At 39.6% G+C, this 21,087-nt stretch overlaps 3 protein-coding genes across 4 annotated transcripts; 1 reads left to right on the top strand and 2 right to left on the bottom strand.

Annotated features, from left to right (window-relative positions):
* Positions 1-945: 945 nt before the first annotated feature.
* On the bottom strand, positions 946-5,983 carry LOC121955713 (myosin light polypeptide 6). 2 transcript variants are annotated; one of them, XM_042503777.1, is made up of 7 exons: positions 5,874-5,983; positions 5,545-5,572; positions 4,286-4,429; positions 3,566-3,739; positions 3,264-3,341; positions 3,084-3,119; positions 946-1,346 (listed from the first exon to the last, which is right to left on the bottom strand). In XM_042503777.1, exons 1-6 carry the CDS (start codon positions 5,874-5,876, stop codon positions 3,091-3,093), a joined length of 456 nt encoding a protein of 151 aa, XP_042359711.1. In that variant the 5' UTR covers positions 5,877-5,983; the 3' UTR covers positions 946-1,346; positions 3,084-3,090. The 2 variants fall into 2 exon arrangements, with proteins under 2 accessions (XP_042359711.1, XP_042359719.1); XM_042503785.1 differs by lacking the exon at positions 3,084-3,119 and having other exon boundaries at positions 5,874-5,982.
* A 2,218-nt stretch (positions 5,984-8,201) lies between these two features.
* On the bottom strand, positions 8,202-11,786 carry tsfm (Ts translation elongation factor, mitochondrial). The gene is made up of 6 exons (XM_042503764.1): positions 11,681-11,786; positions 11,164-11,316; positions 10,337-10,465; positions 10,107-10,229; positions 9,426-9,507; positions 8,202-8,700 (listed from the first exon to the last, which is right to left on the bottom strand). Exons 1-6 carry the CDS (start codon positions 11,726-11,728, stop codon positions 8,306-8,308), a joined length of 930 nt encoding a protein of 309 aa, XP_042359698.1. The 5' UTR covers positions 11,729-11,786; the 3' UTR covers positions 8,202-8,305.
* A 1,561-nt stretch (positions 11,787-13,347) lies between these two features.
* endou (endonuclease, polyU-specific) lies at positions 13,348-17,637 on the top strand. Its single transcript, XM_042505687.1, has 9 exons — positions 13,348-13,422; positions 13,543-13,665; positions 13,750-13,872; positions 15,233-15,410; positions 15,507-15,712; positions 16,716-16,829; positions 16,932-17,038; positions 17,127-17,269; positions 17,355-17,637. The coding sequence occupies exons 1-9, from the start codon at positions 13,365-13,367 to the stop codon at positions 17,473-17,475; spliced, it is 1,173 nt and encodes a 390-aa protein (XP_042361621.1). The 5' UTR covers positions 13,348-13,364; the 3' UTR covers positions 17,476-17,637.
* The last annotated feature ends 3,450 nt before the right edge of the window (positions 17,638-21,087 follow it).

Here is a 21,087-nt window from a genome sequence, read left to right on the forward strand (position 1 = left end):
AAAACACGGCTTGTCCCAAAAACAGATGAAAACACAACAAAACAGCATAAAATAGCGTGCTGAGACAAGCCATAGCATTGAATGTTTCAAAAACAGCCAAAATCACCATGAACCAGCATTTCCAAAAATCCACAGAAAAAGCAATGTCTTGAGTCCTTGCTAGGCGTATTGTTGAGGCCAGTTACTGGGTTAATTTGAGGCGCTTCAGAACGAATGTCCTGTCACAATAAGGAAGGCTTAAATTAATTTTTATCTGCTTTTAATTCCCCCCCCCCCCTCATTGGCCAAAATGTATGCTTCGACCCATTTCTTCTGATGAAGTCTTTAATGCCTTATTAGCTTTGGATACAAATATTCTATTGGTGAGGATAAATTTGACGCACCTATTTTAGTTAACCATATAACATATATTTCTAACCTTTCACCTACAGACCTATCTCTAAATTGTCATGCCTTGCTAAAATTTTAGAATCTTTAGCAAATGGAAAAACTTAAATCATACCTTTTAGAATACTCTATTTTAAGTCCACACAGGTTTGGTTTTAGACAAAAGCACAGCACTGTTACTGCTGCCACTCTTGTTTTAAATTACATAATTTCTACCTTGGATGACAGAAAACACTGCGCAGCTCTTTTTATTGACATTTCCAAAGCTTTTGACACAGTTAATCATGCAAAGCTTTTAAGTAAGTTAGATTATATTGGCTTCGATAAAACAGCATACAGCTGGCTCAAGATCTCGTGGGCAGACAGCAGTGTGCAGCAGTAGGAACTGTAAAATCAGAATTTGTTGCAATCACAAATGGTGTTCCACAAGGTTCTGTCCTAGGTCCTGTTCTTTTCACTCTTTACAGATGACAATTTAGTACTGCGCTACTGATAAAGTACAGACTGCAGTGGATCCTCTCCAGTACTGCTTTAGGTAGAAGACTCAAAGGCCAAAAGTCTCTTTGGAAATAATGTTTATTCAATACTGTTGAATGTAACATGTCACATTATCATATCCATCCAAACAAAAACAAAAAAAGTTGCTGACAACAAGACTGACAGGTTGATTGACAAAGATGGAACAGGTCTAATAATGAGAGGAACGCAGATTGTTCTTGTGAGGCTGAGTAATGTTTGGAAAATGAAATGAAAGGGTTTCTACAGAAAAGGCACTTTTTAAATCAAATACAGATGTAAAAAAAAAAAGAAAAAGAAAAAGAAAACAGGCTTGTTGGAGGTAGGATGACAAGGATAGAAGGACAATACAAGACAAACAATACAAAAACATTCAAGAGTAAAATAAAAGCTGGAAGCGTATTTCTGAAATCCTCAGCCGCTCATCACCATCCGAACAAGTTCTGTCATGACAGAGAGAAACAGGAACACAACATCAAAATTAAATCGTAACACAGACAAAAGCAGGAACAAACTTCACATACAATAACTGCTGGCGAGGATACAAGCTCTCTCCTTGCCAGTGAAAAGGACCAAAGACCAGAGCTGACCAACATTTGGTAAAATATTAAAAACTGAAAAGCAATTTGGGAAAAGAGAGGGAAGAACAGGAGGTCAGACATCTGGAAAGAAAACAACTGCATTAAAGGCCAAGACACACCAAACCGACATCAGAGGACAGGCTGCTACACACCCCGCTGTGTCACCTCACTTTGACACGTCTCAGCCAAAAAACTGCATTAGAACACACCGAACCGAAGCACGCGCCTGCACGACAGGATGTTCTCCTCCATACCAGCAGATGGCAGTCATTTGTGTTCATCGTTAAAAGCAGGAAACTGGAAGACCACTATGACGCTAGTTAGCCAGTTAGCACATTAACGAGACAAACGAATGTTGAAAGAACACAGCGTATTTACCACGCGGCAGTAACCAACAACACAAACCATCAGGAAACGTTTCTGTTAGGATGGTTAGGATACACCACGGCCACAAGGACCCTAGGCGCTCGTCGTTGGTCCAACATGGGCGGACAGATGGAGGACCATCGGTTTGGTGTGTCGTGGCCTTAAGACAAAAATATAAAGGTGTAGCGTGGCCGCAGAGCAGACAGCAGCGTGCCTGGTAGGGCAACTGAAGGAGAACATTTAAGACACAATTAATCAGCTTTTTAACTGTTACAAAAAGCAGAGAACATAGTTAAGATTGAATGGAGATTTGGCAATTGGGTCGATGAAAACAAACCAATAATATAAATAATACTTTTTAAAATCAATACTGACTATTATCAAAGCTAGGACTCAAAGTCTGCTTTTTGTTGTTGTTTTTTTGTTTGTTTAGTTTTTAATTAAAATAACCATGTATTTGTATTTTATTGCCATTTTAATTTTAGTGATTCCCGCAGTGAACACCACTGAAAATGAAAATAATAAAATAAAAAATGAAAATAAAATAAAATATACCTGGTATAAAGCATCTCTTTTTTTAATGACTATTTTTTGTACCTAGTTACTAATAAGAATAGATTTAATAAACTAAACTGAAATTAAATGAAAATAACAACATTTTAAAAAATATTTGTTTGCAGCGTTCTAGTTCCTTGTATTTTCACACTTTCACACTCAGTGTCTGTACGGTCATTTTCCTTTCAAAGCCACTGTGGACGTGGATCATGGGAGCCAAATAGAGACATGCAGGGATGCTACAGCCAGGAGAGGCAAAGGACCACTGCAGGAGAGAAAGGTTTAAGGTTGAAAAGTCAGAAAATTAAGGTCAGAGAACACCACCAATGCTCAGAGGCCACAGAATAAGCTTCACTGACAGTTCTGTAAATGCAGGAGCCTCATTTTCATATAATTTGCAATTATAGTTATTTTATTCTTTTGGCTATCACTGTTGGCATGATGCCATTGGTAAATAACTCCTGTTGACTTACTTAAGCTGCCTCTGGGGCGTAACCAAAAATCTTTTAGATATAAGAAAGTGACTATAATTGCTGTACCACACTGCCGCTGCATGTTCGGACGTGTACAAACACCCACTCTCTGGGGGACAGTGAGGCCTCTGTGCAGTGGTGAGCTGTTTCTCTGTCTGAATCATGAGATCAGCAGCGAGGAGGGCTTTCATGGTTTTGCTCATACCCTCTGCTCAGCCGGACATGATGTGGCGGACAAAGGCTGTGAGGCGGGAACACCGAGTCAGTGAGCATGTGACACAAAGACACAATGACTCTCGTTGTTTTGTAAATCCACAACAGTAGTGACGCATCATTATCTTGAGGCACACTTCAGTGAATCATTTTAAATGCTCTGCAGCTTTACCTTCATAATTAATGCAGCCGTTGGCGTCTTCATGTCCTGCTAAAAGAGTCTCCACCTCCTCCTCTGTCATTTTCTCACCTGGAACACAACGAAGAATGGTTTTGAGACACAATTAAGAAAAGAATGAGCCTGTGAAAGAAGAGACAGTACGTTTGTTTACACTGTTCTTGGCTTAGATAAATGCCTGAAAGGATTTTGCTTTGCATGACAATAAGACAGTTAACTCAACTAGATAGGGATTTAATTAACTCGTACATGATTAATGACAAGTCTTGGTGTTTTGCAGGTTTTTGTGGACCTACCTAGTGTGGTGAGAACATGACGCAGCTCTGCTCCCATCACTGTACCGTTTCCCTCCTTGTCAAAGACACGTAGACCCTCCACGATATCCTCGAAGGAGCCCTGGTCCTTGTTCTTAGCAATGGCCTGAAGCATGGGCAGGAACTGCTCAAAATCCAGCATCTTTGAGTTCATCTCTGCAAGTCAATCAATAACAGAGGACACTTAAAAATGAAGTTGCTTGTGGTTTTTCAATTACTATTTTACACATCCAGAACTGTTTTGAAAAGGTAAGATGTGTATGGATGTCAGGAAGACATGCACAGGATTTAGTTGGCCTTTTCCACAGGCGAAGAAGTTCTTTTGTTTGCTAACTGAAGTTAATGAAGAGTACAAGATAAAGTATTGTCTTTCCAATAAACATACAAGTTGCACTGAACTTTTGCACATTCTACACACCTTCATACATACTAACTGTTAACATTTGTTCACAGAGGACCTTACACAGTTCATTAAGAATAAAGGACTTGCAAGTCTTTTATGGGTCACCTATACTAAAAGAAAACTAAAAAAAATGCGCTGTATACCCAACAAAATAGCAGTTCAGCACACTAGTTCTCTGTGGTTGTAATGAGGGATTTTAATTGTACACACAACACCCAACATAACTGTTGCCAAGGCACTGGCAGTATAATGGGCTGAAGTGTTGTATTTAAGTTGTGGCTGGTGAATCAAAGGCTTGCCTTCTAACTTAGGGTTTCCCAGGACCTTGAGCACCTCCGCATTAACAGGGTTCTGTCCAAGGGCTCGCATAACATCACCACACTGGCTGTAGGTGATCTTCCCATCACCCGTCCGGTCAAACAAAAGGAAGGCCTCCTTGAACTCTGATATGGAGACAGAGAAGTAGACATGCAGACACAATGCATAACATCCAAGGGCTTAAAACCCCACAGAAGTACTCTACATGTGTCATTTAAGTCGTTTGTGAAGATCGTCTGATTCCACTGCACAAATTATTTTTACAATGAGCCATGCAAAAAGTCTATTTTTGCAGTTCAATGGCAGGAGCAACTACACTGCTGCATAGGTAGGTAACGAATCAGCTGATACTGTCAAAAATGTGTTGTCAAAACATTCTGGGAAAATAAATGTGATAAAAACATGAACACTCATCAGAGTACCGTGGCCTATTGTTGATGCATTCACCTCATAAATAATGACATGTATTAGCTCTTCCATACCTGATGATACATTATCAGCTTTTAGTAATCAGTATTCAGGTATTACTTGGTATCAAATAGGAAGAAAACACACTTTGAAGGAAAAACTGAAATAACCTGTTTTGTTTAAATAAAAAAACCTACAAAACTCGTTTTCTTCAGAAACTCTTGCCAGTGTCAGTGGGTGGGGTTATTGGGAGTGAACTCTATCCTTAAAAGCACGATTTGTTTCCAACTCCTCCAAGATTTCTGTCCTATTATTGCAACACCATCAAGTAAGTGGTTTTCAACAATCGGTTTCTCTTTTAGTGAGTGCAAAAAGTATTTAGTGAAGAGCAAACACAGTGATCCATACTGCTAAAACACACCCTGTTTTTAATATGACTGCCATGTCAGATATTTAACCTGTTTTTTTTTTTAATTATTTAACATCAGCGTGCAAAAACACCCACATGCTTTACTAAAGGATTTCTATTTTTCTATGTTAGTATAGCATACAGTGGCACACGTGATGAATTCAGATCACATTTATCAAGTGACAAACATGAGCACACTAACACTGAACCTCACACAGTTATTGAATGATTAGTTTATCAGCTCTCAGTCTGTCAGGATGAGGTACCTGGGGGGCTCCAGTGGTTTGTAGAGGGAAAAGTCGAGCTACAGGGTCAGAGTGGCGAATTTAAAAATATATTTCAAATATTACGACCATGATCTGTTGGCATAACCTTAACCATTAAAAAGAGGAGTCCCTTTTTGCTCATCAGATGTGAACTCACCCATGATCTGGTCCTCTGTGAAGTCCGACTGGTTGAGACAGCGATAAAATAGCACAAAGGGAAAAACAGACTGGCGTTAGTTTGACGTTAAGATGCTTCTAGTTAATCCTCCATTAAAGCACAGTTGAGAAAAGGATTGTGGCGAAAGGCTTAAAGCCTGAATGAAGCAGGCCGTCAGAGATACGCAGCTAACGTTAGCTAAAGTGGGTCAACCGTAACAGTAATGGTTCTCAAAATATTCAAATAAAAAGCAGGGCGCTGTCGTTTACAAAATATCTATTAAAGGTACATATTTGGATATTTTAATCTGGAGCGATATCTTTACTCACCATGTCTGTTTTTGGGAGCTGTTTGATGGCAGACGGGCGACGGTCTCGTATCTTTTCTGAGCTAATGAGGAGGACACCGGCTAACTGCTGCTAACGATGATGTCACCTCAGCTCGTGTAGCAACAGCCAATCACAGGCCTCGACTCCACAGCCTCACTGCTCGCGTTTCTGCAGGGGTGCAACATGCCACAGCCCTCATTTCATGATTAATAATGATAAAAGGCTTCCTTTAAGGGACTATTTCTTATTTAAAAGAGTGGAGGGAGAGGCGGAAAACGGGGGAGGCAATTCAAATAGTATAGGGGAGGGAATTGCTTATTTTTTATTTAGCTTCAGGAATGGACATTGCACTTAAAATTGTCATGTTTTGTATTTACAGTACTGGGCAAAAGTCTCAGGCCAACTTAAACTTAACTATTTTAGCAAGGTTATAATGATTATACTAAAGGTGGGCAGATTATCAGCTTGACCAATTATCATGGCCGATATTTGGCATTTTGCCAATTTGGTAACGGTGTTTTATTTTAATGATCGCCAATAAAATAAATTAATTAAAAAGTGCCAGGAAAGTGTCAGCATGGGAGGAACCTTTAATATGTATAAACTCAGGGAGACCTTTTTTTTTTAATTTTCTCTTGACTTTATAAAAAAAAAAAGTTGCTGACAAACTGTATATGATGTTGGAAGTCTTAGTTTTGATTAAACATTTGCAAAAGGCATTTTTAAAAAGTTTTGTGTTGGAGTTTGTTATATTCCAAATTCTAAATATTGACAGAAAGACTTTCATTTTAATGTAAATGCATATTGTTTCCAAATCTCAGTTATTGGTCTCATTGCCTATTAATAATCATTATTGGCCCTGAATAAAAATAATACACAAGATGTGTATGTAGTACTACAAACTGAAATATTCCAGAATAAGAAAACTTCAAAAGTTGAAAGTATTAGTGAAACCTCCCTTTCCACTCAGCATGTCTTTATCTCTCTTGGGTAGACAATATAAGATTTCTAACATTAAATCAGTATTTATAAGTATATTAATTAGTATTTAACACAGAAAATTGCAAAATACAAGCAGAGGATAGAAGCCCTGCAGTAAAACCATCAAACACATCCAGTGGGTCGTAAGTGAGAATTTAGAGGGGTTATTTCTCTATGCGTCTGTACATTTTTTTGAAAATCCTGCCAAGTATACCTTTGACTCATCACTCATGACCAGCTCTTATTGCATGCACCTCCCAAGTCCTGAAATGCATCAGTCAGCAATGTTTATAAAAAGTGTGTTATATCCACATATGTATATCCATGTTGTTTTCATTATTGCAACAGCTGTTTTTGTTATTTATGGGTGAGTTTTAAGGTTATCTTTCTTTGAAAATGTATATTTGTATCTTTCACAATGCACTTTTTTAGGGAGAGTGCATATAGAATAGGAAAAGTTGTCTTGACATGATCATTTCTTCCACTGCACCTCATATGTACATACATGTTAGGATAAAAATGTGGGAAATATGGACTTATTTTCACTCAGTTGGATGTATAAATAAATTGAACTCTAACTTAAATGTTTAATGAGTAGCTTTTTTTTTTTTTTTAGTTTCCCTGGATGAAAATGGAAAAGCTATACTCAAGTTAGTGCGTGTGCACTCAGGTGATGTCATTAAGTTCGGAGACAATGTTGGCGGGAGTAGGGAGTAGAAATCAGAGGGCGTAACAATAGCAAGACTCTTCCACCAACGCCAGCAACATGATAAGAATGTAAACAGCATAAAGGTGATTGTATTATTGAAACACTTCAGTCTGCTCCCGAGACTTATTCAGTGTTTGTGTGTAATCACAATAAACCTTTTTTAAACTGAACTGTGAAGGACTGCATTGTTAATACTGAAAAAAACAACCAGTGTGGGTAAAGATCTAATTCAACTGGCCAGAGGAAGGAGTTTTATTCCATACTAAGGAACTCAGAAAGTATTCATAAAGATACAAATTATAGGGGCACCTGGTAGCTTGGTGGAGAGATTAGGCACTCCGTGTACAAATACAATGTCCTTTGCTTCCAGCTTGCTAAAGGCAAAAATTGCCAAAAAAAAAAAAAAAAAAAAAATCCCCCCAAAAAAGATGAAAATTATTCCGGTAGATTGGCACTTAACATCCTGTTACCTGATTAACAGGATGTTCAAGTGGTTCTTATTATTCAAAACAGTGAGTAGTAAAAAAATAACATGGTTTAAGATTTCCAGAAGAAATCATTTTATTGTTGCACTGGTAATTTCATCTGGCATCAGTGCCGGTAGACCTACTGTAAATTTTCTGCTTTGAAATTGATGATTGTGATGGTCTGAATGTTCAAGAATAAATGACTAGTTGCAATTTTTCTCCATATTACATAAAGACACGTGACAAATATTTTCTGATAAATTATTTCCCTCCCTTCAATTTGCTTCTCCACTGGCTGCCTCTCCACACTGAAATCGGACAAAGTCCAGCACTCGAGCCTCTTGGCCCCTCAGGAACTGAGCCACAGTCCTGCTGGGGTCTCCCAGGAAGGTCTGAGGCAGCAGGCGTGTCTCACTTTCCCCACAAGGCAGGTCATCCATGTTGCCCAGGGACTCTGGGGCCTCTCCCACTATATGCTGTCCAAGCTTACGTCCTAGAACTTCCCGCTCTTCCTCCTTTCCACCCTGAAATACGACCAGGGAGCCGTACCGACCCATGGCCACCTCAGTCTGGCCGCTCACGGCGCCATGTATGTACGAACCGATGTGCCATTCAGCAGGGACACCAACAGTCACTGCCCGCCTCACTGACATGTTCTCACCAAGGCGGCCTGAGAGAAAAAAGAGAAACACGTTTTATCAATGAAAGGTGAAATAAACTGATTTTACAGCAATGGCATTTAATGACATGTTTGAGTTACTTTAATCTTAGAAAACTTGAGACTTGAGACCATTTTTCCCAATTCATCATCTAAGAACTTAAGTTTTAGCATTTTAGTTTTTTGATTTCGAAGAGAGGTGTTCATGTTCACTTCTGTTTTTGATCATAAAAATAACATGTATGAATTTTGAAAAGGAGTAGTTCTCCTTTAAACATCCAGCAGATGCAGCACGCTGTTAGCAGAGATGAGTGTTTGTGTCCAGCTGATGAACATAAGACCAAAGTTCACTCTCGTTTGGCTTTGGTTGTAGTCTTTACCGACTCCTGAAGAAAATATCTGGCTCTTACGCTGCTGAATGCGCCACAATGCTAACCAGCCAACTTCACAAATGCTTGTCTGTTTGGAATACAAAAAAAATGTATGTATATATGTTGCACTTCTCACACTCTTTTTATAGCATGTCCAGAAGAACAAGTCTCTGTCCAGCTATGTTTTAAAACAAAAGCAAGCATGTTGTCAGCATTAACTTAAATTCAGACTCGTGTGTCGCTGCCATCATCACTGGTGAAAATGCTGAATTGAGATCCTGAAATGCTGGTAAAAATAAAAACAGCATTTTAGAGATAACTGAAGCAGTGTGACTTCAGGAAAAAAAGTAACATTTTCTCACTGACCTATTGTGAGAGCCACCCTGTCAGCAAGTGAAGCACCTTCATCCACACTGAGGTTGTTTAACTCATCACCTGCCAGGATACTCTGAAAAAAATGTCGTACATTAAAAGAATAAACATGGAGCAAACTAAAGAGGGCTGCGGGAACAGTTTTACAAACAGCCGTGTGTTGTTATATAGTATACTGCATATTGTTATATCGACATCTAGAAGACATTTACAGTAAATGGGAAACAAGAAACATTTTACTTTCAGCATTTAAAAATGAGATAAATTGTTTGCGAACACACTAATTATAGTTTTAAGCACATGAGGACATTTTAAGTGTTTATGTACACCAATTGTCAACAAATAATAATAACAAATAATAATGACAGTGAGCCAGTGTGCAAAATACCAGGACCCTGAAATTGAAGCAGCTAAATGGAATTCAGCCATCCTTAATCGTATTATTTACACCTGTGTATTTCCTTCTGTTCCTACTTTTGTGAAAAAGATCTATTGTAACAAGTTGGTTTTACTGGAGTATAAAGCCACATCGGTATAGCCGCCCACATAATGTGTCTGTTCACATATTAAGAGAAAATTAAATGAAATTAAATTGCGGGATTTTCCATCTTTCAGCTTCACAGTGAAGAAAGAAGTTGCTGTGGTTTAACTCCTGCAGTCAGTATGTGGTCGTACCTTCACATATCCTGTCTGGCTTTGTTTTTTATTCTGATGGTGAGCCAAAGTGGCAAACGCCACATCCTTCACCAGCTGCTGGAACTTCTCATTGCGGGCGACAAAGTCTGTCTCACAGTTTACCTGTGTCAAGTAGACAAAGATAACAAATAATGCTGAATGTCATTAACTGGAAAGTGATCAACTGACATAATGATGCTGGGAGTTAACCCCTGACCCACTGGCCTTACCTCCACCATGACAGCAGCTTTATCTCCTATAAACAGGCCGATCAGACCCTCTTGGGCTTTGCGACCCTCCAGTTTGTTTGCTTTAGTCCAGCCCTCCTTCTGGGCCTGCTCATGTAGCCAGCTCTCTGCCTGAAAGTTAAGTTACATCAGTTACACAGCTGGTTGTTTCAGTGGTCACCGCACAGGTACGCTGCACACCGCACCTGTACTGTGAATGCATTAGAGGTTGACAAGGTTCCTGCAGCTTAAGGAATGAAGTTTAAGACCAAATTTCTAATAACCGAAATTGACTAAGGAAAATATTAGATTGCTCAAATGTTTATTTTAATATAAAACACTGTTTTTTTTTAATCCAGTGAAACGGTGAGATAATCTGCATCAGTTGTTGTTGCACAACCCTTTTCATAGAGGAAGACATAGAAAACAGAACATATTGTATTATCTTTAAGGTATCCATTTGGTTAACCAACAGAAGTGGCAAATATCTGGTATTTCTGGGTGTTTTTTGTTGGCGATTTTAGTGTTTCTCACTATGCATGTGAGATCTGAGTGCTTGTATTCCCTTCATGTCGACTTTGGAAAGGGAATTTCTGAAATTATTTAACAAAAATTAAAGGCTATGTTCCCGATTGATTTTACAACACGTCAGGAAAAAAAAGAGATTCCCAAAATCCTGATTCCCATGTCTGAACTTTTTGTAAGAATTTTGAAAGATGAATTTAAGTCAATTCAATATCAATTAAGGTCTTATTTTTAGATAATTTAATACCCTTGAAGACTTTTTAAGGATCCGGGGGAACCCTTTGTTATGAGAGAGAAGGGGTTACCTGTGTTATGTCATTATCAAACTTCTCCAGTGCTTTCTTGCAGTTAATGAAAGTGTATCCGGTGTTTTTCCGCAGTTTCATCAGGAGGGCTTTATCTGCGGCCAGAAGCTGACAGCCTGTGTGTAGCGACTGGACATGTTGGCAGATGTTGACCTGAGGATCACAGAGGAGAGATGGTGTATCACACAGTGTGCAGTAACTTCAAAAATTTAGAAATAAAAAATAAAATTAAAAAAAACAGTGACGCAGCTTACTCTGTCTTTGGTAGACAGCAGCATGTGTCAAAACTCTGTCACGACTAATACCATTTATCAGTTAAATATTTTGCAGACATACTGACCGACAGTGATTTCTTACAAACATGAATTCAGAATGAGTTAACCCATTGAAACTGGCCCAGTGACGCTGAGCTGCTCAATCAGAAAGTAAGAAAGCGAACTGAAAGACTAGCTCGTGACGGCTAAATGTTGAGGTTCAATGTTAAAAACATGACAAGAGTAAAGTTTAATGCGCCCACCTTTGCAACATCTCTCGTAATTGTTCTTAATAAAAAGGATAAAGACATCTTTGCACCATGAAGAGGAGAGCTGACTTATGAAAGCTCAGAACGTCATTGAACTCCACGCTGTGTAAGGAGGCCGCGGAGGGACAAAAACGCTCAAAGTAGCGTAACTTAAAACAGTGCAGCGTCCCCTACAGTGCGGGAGCACAGCTGCATTTTCAAATGTTGATATTCTCAGTGGTGGAATGTAACTTTGTCCAGTTATTCAAGTACTACACTATGTAGTTTTGAGGTACTAGTATTTCCATTTTGTGATACTTTATACTTCCAATCTACTTCATTTTGAATAGCCAAGATTTTACATTTACCTCCACATCATTTCTCTAACAATATTAGTCACTGGTTACTTTACAGCTTCAAATTATGAATCCAAAATATAAATCAAATAAAATATGATGTATCATTATACATTAAGCTATCCTGAAGTATTTAGGCCTCACCTCTCCAGCTGTAACATGAGTAACACTTACACATTAGTGCATCACAAGTTATCGTCCAATGATTTACTTTTGGTACTCTAAGTAAGTATACTTTTATTTAAGTAATATTTACTATGCTGGGTTTTTACCTTTTACTTTTACTTGGTACTTGACACTGGGTATTCCATCAACAGATTGCATGATGATTCTGACCTCAAATCTTAGCATTTCTGATCAAGCAGGAAGAAGGAAAAAGCTGCAATTTCATAAATATTTACAGATGACAACAGTGATTTAAACTGCAGTGACAGTAGGAGCAATTCCCGAGAGAACTGCAAAGTAACTGTGCTTGCTTTAAATTTAAGTTCTCTCTTATTGCTCTCAGTTGTCAAGTGTTTTGGCATTGTCTGTTTGAAAGCACCTGAAAGCCTCAGACATAAATAAACATCTTATTTGAATGCATAACTTAAAGGACCTACATGCATCTTTGCTGTCTGGTATGGTGTTTTTTTTTTTTAATCCAGTGAAAAAACACCTGCAGAGGGAGCATGTAACATCAACATGAGGGAGGACACTTAGGCAGGTGAGCTATTCTGAGTATTCAGAGCTGTCTTGCATAATCCCTGTGAAATACAACATCTGTTCACTCTGGCAGAAGAAACACTAAAGGCTCCTCCTTCTTTAATGTTTAATATATACAAAATAATTAAATTTTTAATTTTGGATAATGTAACCTTAAAATGCATTGGGCTAAAGAGGACATTTTGCTTAATAATTTTAATTCAACAGGATTTAAATTGTCAGAAAAATAACCTAATGTCTACGCTGGCAGTCATTATCACAGTTCACACCTTGATAAGGATTTATTTTTGATACATCAAAGTGACGCCTGTGTGCTACACAGGTGTGGAGATTCACAGAAAAGACATAGAAAGTTTAGTTGCACCTTTCCAAAAAAAATGTTAAGAGGTTCCTACTGCAACATATCAGTCATGAATCCTTTACAAATCAATTATGAACCAATGTTTATAATTAAGAAGTTACAGTGTCACACCTGAAAACAGATTTTATCTACCTATCTGATCTGAAGATGTCGATGGGGATTCACATCCTGACTTATGGGCCGAGTTACTGCGAGGTTTGGTCACGTGAAATGTGCTATAAAAGGGGGTTAAGATAACAGTTAGTTCAGCTTATTTTCAGGTTGCAGCTGAGCCAAGATGAAGGTCGTCGCTGTCCTTGCACTTTGGGTGACCCTGTTCCACCAGGGATACAGCAGTAAGATATTCAGTAGTAATTTCATTATATCTTATTATTGTATCTTATTATTTGAGGTGTATTACTATATAATACAGTTATAAACAGGATTGTCATTAAGTCTGTCCTGTTGGTTCTCAGACACCCTGGACTCGTGTGTGGGTCGGTGTGGTTTTGGAACAGACAGTAGTTTCACCTGTCAGTGTAACCCGTCCTGTGAGCGCTTCAAAGACTGTTGCTCTGACTACGCTGAAGTCTGCAAAGGTGAGTGACAAAAGCTTATTTTACAACTAACACATTGTAGACTTCTGAGGAAATATGCCACAAGTGTGTTTCTTTTCCTTCTAGCTGGAGCCTTATCATGTAAAGGCAGATGTGGTGAGAAATACAACTCTCAAAACAAGTGCCACTGCAACTCCAAATGCAGCCAGTACAACAACTGCTGCAGCGACTACGCAGACCTCTGTGACAGTAAGACAGACTGTGTGTCACCGACAGCTATCTCACGTGCCACACAGAATATCACACCGTTAGTCTGCAGGTTTCTGCGTGTCAGCAGCTGCATATGACACCTGGTCATGTTCACATGGTGGACGCTGGATCTAAGCAGTCAGCAGTCAAACAATCTGCCCCATGGTGCTGCTCTGAAATACATCAGTTTCTCAGTCAGATGTCTACCAGTTGTCAGCAGATTCACCAAAAACAGATTTTCCCTCTAAACTTCTCAGATGGTTTCCATAGAAATAATTTTGTGGCTCAAACTACCAAATATTTCACAAAAAAAAGGGAAAAGAATTGTTTGAATACTTTGTTTCTGTATCCGTCTCCCATTAATCATCTCATGACGCCTCTGATTTATCTTATGACCTTTAGTAAGGGTCAGAAACTACTGGACTAAAGCTAGCAGTATATTAAGGAGTTAAAATGAGTTACACTTCTGCGATCAAGCGTCAATTATGTAAGTTATTATCAATCACGAGGGCCACTTTTTGGCAAAACTTGTTTTTCTACTTTTGGCATTTAAAGAACACTTTACTCACAATACGTCTTTACATTTGCTGAAGTAGGATTGTACTTGTGATGGAGTATTTTTACACTGTGGTATCAGTACTTCTATTTAAGCAAAGGATTTGAATACTTATTCCTCCATTGTTAGCTTGCGTGGCCAGCCTCTCTTGGTCAAATCTTTTTAGTGTATCTGACCAGCAGATGCTGCTGTTGTGCTATAAGACACACTGAGAGCAGAAGAAAGGTTCAGTTTGCGCTGCCCTGTACCCTGCTCCCCCCTAAAGTAATAATATTGCAGCAAAAATATTTAAATTAAAAAAATAAATATAAATATATTCCAATACAAGTCTTTTTTTTCAAAATCTACTAAAATAAATAAGTATTACCAACAAAATGTACGCTATGAAAAGTAAAAGTAGTCATGAGGAATGACCCCTTTCAGAGTGTTTTACATTATCATATTAACATAACTGATGTAAGCAGCTTTTTAAAGTTGCAGCCGCTTAAGATATTTCACATTATATTTATGTGCTGATCTTTTTGTAACTCTAATTTGAATAATATTTTTTATCTGTAAAATAAACTTAATGGAGTAAAAAGTACAGCTTTTCCTCTAAATTAGTATTATAAAGCACCACAAAATGACAGTTATCAAGTAAAGTACTTAAAATGTGCACTTCATTCACTTCACAATGCACTTCATAACCTTCACTACAGTTAATACCACACGTGCTTCAGAAATGCAGAAATAAATGAAGACATTATCTTGGTGTGCGTGCATGCGTGCGTGCGTGCGTGCGTGCGTGTGTGTGATGGTCTGCAGGTGACGCGGGTGGTGGTGGTGGAGGCAGTGTGATCAGTGATGCTGAGATCAAGGCTCTCTCTGAGACGCTCTACGCTCTGGATTCCAACAAGGCTTCAGCCTCAGAGTTGATCATTGACCCTCAGGCTCTGGTGCCCAACTCTGAGACCAGCTCCAAGGACGATCTCGCCTCTCAACCGTAAGAGGACGGTCTTAACAGAGCAATGTCTTCTCTTCTTCTTGATCTTGATGTCACTTTTCCTGTGTCATCTTAAGTTTGTTTTTGTGCCTCCAGCTTGTTCCAGTACCTGAATGAGGAGGCTCTGTTCTCCAGACCGACCTACGCTGCCCTCCTGGCTGTGCTGGACAACTACAACAGGATGACAGGACAGACGGAGGACTTCAGTCCTCAGCAGCTGGCTGAGCAGGAAACCTTCCTCAAGGAGACCATGTCCAACACTGAGCTGGGCAGAGAGCTGTTTGCTTTCCTCTACACTAAGGGTAACTAACTCCATGTGTTATAGTACGAAGTATAGTACATAAACAATACACAGTATACACATCCTGATACTGATACAGCACTACTCATTTGTTGTTGTTGACTACTTTAATACTAGAGAAAACTTAGAAATGTGAAGTTTTGGAGTTACTGGGAGAGGTTTTTTTCCTATTAAATATAAGCTAATTATTACTGTATATTAATGACAAACTTTAGACATAATCATATTCTCTGAAAGCGTAAATTACACAGAATATAAAAATATTTGTGTCATGGCCATGTGTTCAGATTCAGTTCAAGATATTATTCAGACAGGGAGAGTGTTTTTGATGCATTCAGGTGCAAAAGGTTTTAAGCTGTCACATACCAGTCTGACGGTCGGCTGTTGGTCAACGTTGGGCCGTGGATGAACATCTGTCACCTTATTTTTTGCTGTATGACCTCCACAAGTTTGCCCTTGTTGCCTGTTTTTTTGGATGTTGAATTGGCATCAGAGGCAGTGGAGCTCGCTGGTAAGAAAACTCACTCTGATATGAGTTCAGTTCACTGCACAAGAAGAGAAACAGAAGTGAGGAACTTAAGCAAACAGCTAAAGTCAAGAGGCCAAACAAACTCAGTAAATGAGGTGAGATTTTTTTTTAAACCATAGAGCACTTTAGCAGAAACGGTCAGTAATTATTTGTGTTATTGTTTACTTCATTACAGTAAATATAATTTGTTTTTTCATCGGGTTGTGTTGTCAATGTGCTAATTTGCTAGATAGCGACTTGAATCTGTCCTGTCAGCAGACATGCTAGCAGGCCGTTGGCAGTCGTCTTTGCATTGTGTTCAAGAGCAACTTTTTGGCCAAGACACAGGTGACCTGAGGCGCACAACAGTCGGCCTTTGTCACCACTAGCTCTTTGAAGTCAGCTTGGCGTGTCTGGGCCTTAAAGTACCTAAATTGCTTCACGTCTCACAGTCTCTGCTCTGATGTTTAAAGTGCTTGTTATTCTAAAATTTCAGGCGTCTATGCATCAGAGGAGGAATTTATTCAGGACCTGAAGATGATGTGGTTCGGTCTGTACTCTCGCAACAATAAGAAACTGGACTCCAGCGGCTTTGAACACATTTTTGCAGGTTTGGACAGAGCAGATTTTTTTGTTAAAAACAAAAACCCTGCAACTATATTTACTTTGTATTATTAAAAAACTAAAACTTAAAAAACATATTTTGTAATAGGAGAAATCAAAGGAGGAAAGGTGTCGGGTTTCCACAACTGGATCCAGTTTTATCTTCTGGAGAAAAGCGGAAAGCTGAACTACTACAGCCACAGCTTCAATGGACCTGTAAGCATTCACAATATAGACTTCAATATGTTGATTTAAACTGTGATAGGTTTAGCACTCCCTTCATTTTCTCGCTACCTGCTCTCAGTGGACTACCTACCCTGATGTCATGGGGATGCAGTTCATGTGGGAGGGCTACTACAAGCAGGTCGGCTCTGCAGTCATCGGCTGCAGCCCTGAGTTTGACTTTGCCTTATACAGCCTCTGCTACATCGCTCGCCCTGGGAAACAGTGAGTACACCTTCATGTCCTGAGATGGTTTCTTGCATATAAGCGTTTTCCAATTCAAATTTTATTTATTGTTTCTCATCAACAGGTGTCGTCTGAGCCTGGGAGGGAAGGAGCTCATTATCCAAACTTATACCTGGGATAATTCTTTCTATGGTGATGGCAAGAAATACATCGGCTCTGCCTTTCCTGCAACCCCGAGGAACTGAAGCTGCCATCTGCTAAAAATTAAGCAACTTGCTTATTGGGAGTCTGCTTGTTTTTCATTACATTCATGATGAAAACACTTTGAATAATAATATCCCAACTGAAGCACCTTTCGCAGTGAGACGTATTTGTAAATTTAATTAAAGCTCCCAACTCAAAAAAAATGTTTTTCTAATGTTTATGTCCCCTAAAATATCTGACTTTGAGGTGTATCTGATCAAAGTTGATCTGCTGCTGAAGGGAGCGATGTCTTTGCATTTCTCTCAAATCTAAGACTCAAATAAACATTGGGAAAGCTAGATTAGGTACCTCACTAATACAAAAGCCATCCGCTGTCTAATACAGGGAACTCAGGGGAACGGACTTCTAAACAAAACACTCACAAAGAAATCTGAAATCTCCGAGGTTCCCTGTAACACTCTGCCAGCCATCTTGATACGCACTTTTCTGTCCCCGTCAACCTAGTGCAAGCAGCAGTGGAGAAAGAGAAAAGAGAATCTTACTGCAAGCAAATTTCTGAATTAGAGGGAAAGATTGGATCTGCTCCCAGCCCCTTTTCAGAGTTTTTTTTTCAATTATAATGTGGAAAAAAATTATGTTAAGCAAAACATTAGAAGCAGTATAAGTAGGCATAAGGTAGGTATAAGTAGGTTTCAAAGTATATACTTTGAAATGCTGTTTCCAAATCTGGGGGTCCTGACCCGTTTTAGGGGTTGCCAAGGCTTCACAGGGGGTCACAAGGCCTTCTTGACTTTAATGGGCATAATATCTATATCTCATTATTTCATTCATTTCTCTGTAGAAAACTATATGAAATGTTATTTCTAAAGTTTAGATTATCAGATTATTATTAAAACAGACAATTAGGAAAAACAATCTTGCAGGATAAGGGCAAGATAAAGACCTGAACACGAGCTATATTCACAAAGTCTTCACACGATGCTAAACAGCCTCATCCTGCAGTAGAAATGTAGGCAGTTAGAACAACCAAAGTCCAAAAGGAACAATGGCCAAGCGACAGGGCAAAGAAAGGTGTATGAAAGGTTCTTAAAAAGGATCAGGAAATAGAAAGTCTCTGATGTACTATTCACAGGAAATAATCTTCTCAAAATTCATCCAAATTGCTCATTTTACATAAACTTCCTGCAGTTATTGTGTTCACTATTTGGTTTCATTGTATTTCTAAAACATTTTATTAGTTGCTTTGTGCTGTTAGAGTTATACACAGAATATTATATAAAATATGTCACTTAGTCAGGGGTCGTCAGTTCACTCAGTTGTATAAAGGGGTTCCTTAACTAAAAGGTTGGGATCCCCTGCTTTAAAACAAGTCTGAGAGGGATTTTTCTGTGTAACAGTCAAAATATATGTGGTGATATAAACGTATCACAACAGCTTATTTTCATTCCCAAGATCTTTTTATAAAGCAGGAATAAAATAAAAAAAGAAACGTATTTTCACAAGTGGCCCACTTTAGCACCCACATGCATAAATAAAACGGTAAACCAGACAGTCTATTAATCTGCAGTGTAACCTCTCGTGAACAGTCTTACAGACCAAGAGAATGTGGTGTTCTCCCAGGGGCACGATCAAACTGTGCCTAATGGGGCAAAAAATGGGCGTTTACACACCCTGAGCGGGCACAATACTGACACCAACCCTTCAACAGTGAGAGCATGTGTGCATCTGAGACAATTGCTTATTGTCTTATAAAACAGCAAAACAAAAAAAGCAAAATGCAGTCTTTTGCAGTATGAACTATAGAAACAAAAAGACATTAACAGATCCTGTTCTGCTTGACCTGCTTCAAACAGTAGCCACCAGCTAAACCTGTTCTTATCAGCTGTCCATAAAGCTGTGTGTGCAGCTCCCCAGTGTGGGGTTAAGTGTGTGTGCCTGTGTGAATGGGTGCATCCTTGTGTGTGTGTGTGTGTGTGTGTGTGTGTGTGTGTGTGTGTGTGTGAGTGTGTCCAGCTGGGATGGGGGTTGATTTTACTCTTTCACTCATCTAGGGTGACTAACAGGATAAATTCTGGTCTGCCGACAGAACAGGGGGACACACTTGCAGCCCTGTTTGAAGAAAGTACTACAGGAGATAGATCTGCCACTGATCCTATTGTCCACCAGTCTGTGTGCATTCATGCAAAACAAGAGCACAAGACCAGTCAGCTCGCAGGAAAACTGCAGCCTTTGGCGATTCATCTGATTTGGGCCTCACATGCAGTCAAAGTGTTGCAGCAACAATAAAGTCAATAAAGTTAGCGCAGGGAAGAATTTCTCTCGCTGTTTTGTCAGAGCATATTACATTTTCTGAGCTGGTGACTCTAGAAATTAGAAGAGTAAATCTTCTCTCTTTTCACACTGCCTTCTTTTTAAAGCCCCGGTGGAATCAAATTAAACCACAGTGGGGCAAATAAAAGAAAAAAAAAGATTCAATTGTTTCTTTTGTCACTCACACAACTTCATAATCGAATTATAGCTGGCCACCCGCCAGCGTGTCCTCGCATCTCTCCCAAATGGGCTCCTCCTGGCAGATCTCGTGAGCCACCTGACTTTTGTTTTGTAATTATATTATCCCGCTCTCCCTTTAGCGTGTTGTGGCTAATGGCTGCGCGGGCTAGCCCAGCTGCACATGCAGAAACAAAGCTGCTTATGGTGCCAGACAATGGACCCGTGGAAAAGGGACGCCTGAAGGCGGTCAGCCAATGAGCACGCACAACAGGGGGCCAACAGAGGGTTTAGGGAAGGGTTAAGGGGGTTTAGGGGTTCAGGCAGAGGGGGGTGGCTCTTTTACCCAGCAGTGGGGTCCATCAATGAGATGGTTAGTAGGAGGACACATGGTCAACATCACCCCTGTCTCCCCAGGGTCGACGCTGGGCTGGAGGGAGGTTCAAGTTTTGGCTTAGATGCCGGCCATTTCTAAAGTTGATGGGAGACCATGAAATACAGAGCAACGTTCATTCTCTGGAGGTTTTGTGTGCTTTCCGAACAATTTGATGACCGTATTGCCATTTGAAGTGGATACAGACGTATGCAGAGTGAGAGATACGATCTTGATCCAGTTGGTGGACCTTGTTATAGTGTCGCTGTGGTAAAAGTGTATCCAAGGCTGCTGATGTTGAAGGAAGAAACAGGTTTTTTGATTGCTACAGATGCAATCAATCCACCGCACTAGACATGAGTTATACAAACACACACACTAACATGCACGCACACTCTTCGTGCTGTGGGGTTGGCATCTCTCACAGGACTTCCAGTATGACAGATGGACACTTTCCCCCACTGTCACAAACAGACACACTGGGGATTCATGCGAAGGTCATGTTTGTGTGTGTAATGGAGTGAAGTTTTATCCGTCCTTCATATTTTTGTTATAATAAACTCAATTCCCGTCTCGTGAACATACCTAGAAAAGGTGAGGTAGTGTCCTCTGAGCAATGTGAACATGCTGAGTGAACTGAGAGGCCAGTGGAGAATACATGAGCATCTGAGTCACGGACTGTTAAAATAAGAGATCTGTTAAAGAGAAGGCCATCTGCAGCAGGACTTCATCATATGCGGTCAGCACTGAGGGACCCGGGGACATTATGGCACACATACAGTATTACACTTGA

This window comes from Plectropomus leopardus, chromosome 2 (genome assembly GCF_008729295.1).
Source record: "Plectropomus leopardus isolate mb chromosome 2, YSFRI_Pleo_2.0, whole genome shotgun sequence".
Classification (NCBI taxonomy): Eukaryota; Metazoa; Chordata; class Actinopteri; order Perciformes; family Serranidae; genus Plectropomus; species Plectropomus leopardus.

Coding starts and splice junctions, on each gene's coding strand:
- tsfm (XM_042503764.1), bottom strand. CDS start 11,728: ATGTCTTTATCCTTTTTATTAAGAACAATTACGAGAGATGTTGCAAAG. Junction 11,317..11,680: donor TTACGAGAGATGTTGCAAAG/GTGGGCGCATTA, acceptor TGTGATCCTCAG/GTCAACATCTGCCAACATGT. Junction 8,701..9,425: donor CAGGGTGGCTCTCACAATAG/GTCAGTGAGAAA, acceptor TTTTTCTCTCAG/GCCGCCTTGGTGAGAACATG.
- LOC121955713 (XM_042503777.1), bottom strand. Junction 3,740..4,285: donor GGGAAACCCTAAGTTAGAAG/GCAAGCCTTTGA, acceptor ATTGACTTGCAG/AGATGAACTCAAAGATGCTG. Junction 3,120..3,263: donor CGGCTGCATTAATTATGAAG/GTAAAGCTGCAG, acceptor CCCGCCTCACAG/CCTTTGTCCGCCACATCATG.
- endou (XM_042505687.1), top strand. CDS start 13,365: ATGAAGGTCGTCGCTGTCCTTGCACTTTGGGTGACCCTGTTCCACCAG. Junction 13,423..13,542: donor GTTCCACCAGGGATACAGCA/GTAAGATATTCA, acceptor GTTGGTTCTCAG/ACACCCTGGACTCGTGTGTG. Junction 15,411..15,506: donor GACGATCTCGCCTCTCAACC/GTAAGAGGACGG, acceptor TTGTGCCTCCAG/CTTGTTCCAGTACCTGAATG.